Raw genomic sequence first — 5,000 nt, forward strand, 5'->3', positions numbered from 1 at the left:
TGAAGAGAAAGGTCACGCCGATAAACTGATGACCTACATGAACATGAGGCAATCTCCACCTAAAACCCCATCTGTTACGGTAGGTGCATTTATTGATTATTTTTTAAGATGCTGTTATTTTATTCTTTATTTCAATCAACTCTATATCCATTGTCTTGCACATATTATGTCAGCCTTGTAAAGCAGAAAGGGCAAAGGCAAAGTCGATCTAAGATTAAAGTATGTCACGAGGATATAACGTGCGACAGGGTTTGTACAAAGCACTAATTCTGCCATCTCTCGCCGACACACACACACTCTCTATGTGTCTGTCTGTCTGTTTGTCTGTCTGTCTGTCTGTCTGTCTGTCTGTCTCTCTCTCTCTCTCTCTCTCTCTCTCTCTCTCTCTCTCTCTCTCTCTCTCTCTTACACAGGTACACACACACAAAACGTATCCAAACGAGATGGACTGAATAGACTTTATTACATGTCACTACAATTGTTTCAATGCATCATTACCACCTGTTCCTTACTGAATGTTACATATATTATGAAAAAAAAACCCAAAACATTTGGCTAATATCACTCAGTAATAGTAGCATATGCGCTTCTTCGGGTGAATACATTCAGAAGCTCTGTTAGATCACGATCAGATTCTCTATATTCTATACCTAGAGTGAAACATTGTTTTTAGCACACAACAGACAAAGAAAGGCAAACGACAAAAGCCAGTTGCACACTCATTCACCTTAAGCCACAAACTCGTCCTCACCAGCTGAAATTTTAGGAAAGATAAAATAGAATATTTAAGCATAAGAAGATCAATAAGAGATAAACATCATCAAAAAAGAGTTCTTGTTCACTTTTCCACTTCAAAGGAATCCCTGTAGCATCTGTTGCAAACCTTGGTATCGCGGCTCGTAACACGGAGGAAAGAAAAATCAATGAAAATAGTGGGGCTTGGCCAGCCGCTATCAGTTTGTTTCGCTCACCGTCGAGACGTCGGGTGTTCTCTGACCCTGTACTACCACTTTCTTCTGCAAAATACGGATAGCGGCGGCCCGTCGGAGAAACGAGCCCTAGGAGGAGGAGTGACTGCTGTAACGAGTGTCGCTGTCCATTTTCCATAACAATGTCATTGCGGCTGTTACCGCGGGGTGCGGGTGAGCACCCGCCTTGTTCTGGGATATGTGGGCTATCGTCCCCTCCCCGCCATCTTCCGCTGATTTACTCCATCACCACTACCACCTTTTTTCTTTCTTATTTCGCTTCTTTACTGTTTCCGCTTTAAATGTACACAAATTTAGACGAAAAGTATACGAGACATAGAATACATAATTCTACATATTCCTTAAAATTTTTAGAAAATCAGACAGAGGGTTTTGATTTTATTGAAGAATGATTGATCTGCATAATAAAAGGAAACACAGTGTATACAGGTTTGGCCAAAAGTCACCCGACAATAAATCATAATTCCGTAAATGTTATCTGTAATTCTGTACTGACGCGAATGGAAAAATGTGTTGCTCAAGAAGGACTTCAGTTTGAACAATGTTCATGCTTCGTATTTAGATGTTTTTATGAAACGCATTCAGTTGTTAAACATAAATAAATCTTGGAATTAAATAGTTTTGATTTATTGTCAGATGACTTTTGGTCAACCTTATATATATATACTTACATATATACATACATACATACATACATATATATATATATATATATATATATATATATATATATATATATATATATATATATATATATATATATATATATATATAACGTGAAGTATATTTGCCACTTAAATGCGGCTGAACCCTAAGGGTGGATGTTACTGTTGCTTTTAGCCCCAGGAGAACACCTCCTCCAGCTGGCTATTGACACACATCTGTGTCCTGTCTGTATTTGCAAAGGGAAGTCATCCTTCCCATGCAAATACAGACAGGGCACAGATATTATATGCGTGAGTGTATGTATGTATGTATGTATGTATGTATGTATGTATGTATTCATGTGCGTATGAATGCCTGTATGTATATGCATTCATACGTTTGCGTAAAAACTTTGTTATATTACCTTTGAAGTATTGCATGCATCTATACAACAGCATCAATGTGAAAACTTTATTTTTTTTTTGTCTAGACTTGCGAAGATTTAAAAACTAGCCTTAAGTCAGTAAGTATTTAAACTGTGTTCTTTTGTGTTCTTTGTGTGTACAGTATCGTGTATAATTATGTTTTGAACTGCATGCAATAGTTTCCATTCTCTACGTGCAGTGTTGTATACGGTGCCTTTATAATGAAGTATTTATACACACACACACACACACACACACACACACACACACACACACACACACACACACACACACACACACATCTCCTGAAAAAAGAACTTCTAACTTCCGGTCAGCCATTATTAGCCATTATTATGATTGACCGTTGACTGAACACTATTCAATTTTTTTCTCCGTGTTTTTCTCCTTGTCTCCGTATTCTTTCTGTTGAAGAGCGTAGCTCGAAACGTCAAAGACTTTCCGTATTCCTGAGCGTCATACTAATACATCCTTTTGTTATTTACACCACCTGTCCTCGTCTGTTGTTGTTTTTTCGTATATTCTCCCATATATATATATATATATATATATATATATATATATATATATATATATATATATATATATGTATGTATATATATATATATATACCGAATTATATATACCGCTGAAACTTTCAGAGATCGTTGGCCTCGTGACTGGCCCGAACTGATTAGATCTTGGGATCGATCCGGTACCGGACAAGGATTCTGGATTATTTTTCCGTTTTTTTTTCACTTAATTTTTGAGGGCAGTCGCGTTCATTTTTTGTATTTTCTTTTGTGAGAGTAGTCGAGTTTATTTCAGACATTTTCATTTAAAAAATCATCTCTGGTTAATCGTTGAGAAGACGTTGGTGTTGCCTTGGCGGAGGTTTACGCTCTCTGAGTGCTCTTGTTGTTCATGTTATCTTGTAGGCAAAGTTGAATAAGAGGTTTAAGGCATCCAAGAACTATAAAAGTATAACTCTACTACTGCTTTTCTAAGAATTGCTGTTGTTGTTGATACTATTGCTGCTGTTGCCCCTGTCGCCGCTGCTGCTGCTGGTATTGTTGGCATTGTTGCAACAATTTCTTTTCCTCAACAGACCCTGCCCTGTTTAACATTGTTTGAAAACAGATCAAAGAGATAAAGGATCTCATCACCTTTAAATCGAGTCTGGGCAAAATTCTTCAAGGAATACCAGATAAGCCACCGATACCATGATACAACTCACTCAACAAGAACTCCCTACTCGGATTGGCCATGATACCACAAAACTTAACTAAAAATGGATTTAGCTAATCCTATCATCTGATATTAATTTAGACACGGCCTGGACCCACCTTTGATCGAAACATATCTAAGTTATCTATACAGACACACACACACACACATATCTATACATATATCCATCCATACATATATATATAAATGTATATATATATATATATATATATATATATATATATATATATATATATATATATATATATATATATATATATACAAATTAGCATGAAGCATAAGGATGCATAAAAGCATCAACCTGCTAGAAATAAGAGCTAAAATCTTAATTAAACCACTGTAAAGCACCAAAATGGCAGAGAAATAACAGTAGGCGAGGAAACGGAAAGAATTAATATATTCAAAAGCACATCTATGAGAGATTATGCTATTTACGATATATACACACCCGAGTTTCAGCTGCTGGAAAATTAATCCTTGAGCCTCTTCAGTGTAGACTACCTGGTAAAAATTCATGTCCATCACATGGTCCGTCACATGTCAGCACATGGTGCAAAAATATTTATAAACAAAACATTCAAACACTAAAGTTTGAAATAAGATGTTACTGTGTTAATATCATCTGTGGATAAAATTTAAAATTGATGGTATCAATAGCAATACCATAGGTGGTTCGTAGGTAAATAGCATTATTAAGCTATGATATACAAATTAGCATGAAAGATAAGGATACAAAAACCATCAACCTGCTAGAAACAAGAGCTAAAGTCTAAATTAAACCACCATAAAGCACCAAAATAACAGACGAATAACAGTAGGCAAGGGAAGGGAAAGAATTAATATATTCAAAAGCACATCTATGAGAGATTATGCTATTTACGATCTCTACATACCCGTGTTTCGGCTTCTGAAGATTTAACCCTTCAGCCTCTTCAGTGTAAACTACCTGTGTTGATACCGTCAATATTAAATTTTATCCACTGATGATATTAATAGTACTCTTTTCTCTTTTGCATGTTTTAGTAATTTGACTGTGGCCATGCTGGAGCACCGCCATAAGTCGAGCAAATCGACTCCATATGCGACTAAAGTAATGGTAGAATAATTTTATCATGAAGAACATTCTAGCAACGGTTTCAGTCTTTGTGACTTTTTCAACTTAGAGTAAAGCATGAAAAACTATTAAGTTGTGGAAAAATTAAATGGAAACTTTCTAAAACTATTTCCATAGTTTTCAGATACATGGGACATTTTCGTTTTTTCTCTCTCTCTCTCTCTCTCTCTCTCTCTCTCTCTCTCTCTCTCTCTCTGTTTTACTTTTGTGAAGGCTCGGCAGGTAGGTAGTAGCAGGAATATTTAATATGAGGGATGTGGGTTCTTGGTTTTGATTGTTTAAGCAGCAGTAGCCGAGGAAGAAGAAGAAGAAGAAGAAGAAGAAGAAGAAGAAGAAGAAGAAGAAGAAGAAGAAGAAGAAGAAGAAGAAGAAGAAGAAGAAGAAGAAGAAGAAGAAGAAGAAGAAGAAGAGGGAGTAGGAAAAGAAGAGAAAGAATAAGAAAAATACGGGAGTGGTATAACAGTAATAGCGCTCTTAAATGGTCAAGTGACCTAAAAGTAACCTGTTCTGGTTATAGTAGTAGTGATTGGAATTGTTCTGTTCTGTATTTGAAGACAATGGAAATATTTTTAAAAAAGCATT

The 5,000-nt window shown here is 35.9% G+C and overlaps 1 protein-coding gene across 1 annotated transcript in view; it reads left to right on the forward strand.

Moving 5' to 3' along the window:
- Window positions 1-5,000, forward strand: part of LOC106875587 (soma ferritin-like) — a 20,394-nt gene that overhangs the window by 7,913 nt on the left and 7,481 nt on the right. Inside the window, exons 3-4 of the mRNA XM_089362375.1 lie at window positions 1-79; window positions 2,125-2,157. The exon at window positions 1-79 is cut by the window's left edge and continues 68 nt beyond it. Coding sequence (XP_089218501.1) covers window positions 1-79; window positions 2,125-2,157 — 112 coding nt within the window. The remainder of the gene's footprint in view (window positions 80-2,124; window positions 2,158-5,000) is intronic.

This window comes from Octopus bimaculoides, chromosome 14 (genome assembly GCF_046866305.1).
Source record: "Octopus bimaculoides isolate indiv1 chromosome 14, ASM4686630v1, whole genome shotgun sequence".
NCBI classification, from domain to species: Eukaryota; Metazoa; Mollusca; class Cephalopoda; order Octopoda; family Octopodidae; genus Octopus; species Octopus bimaculoides.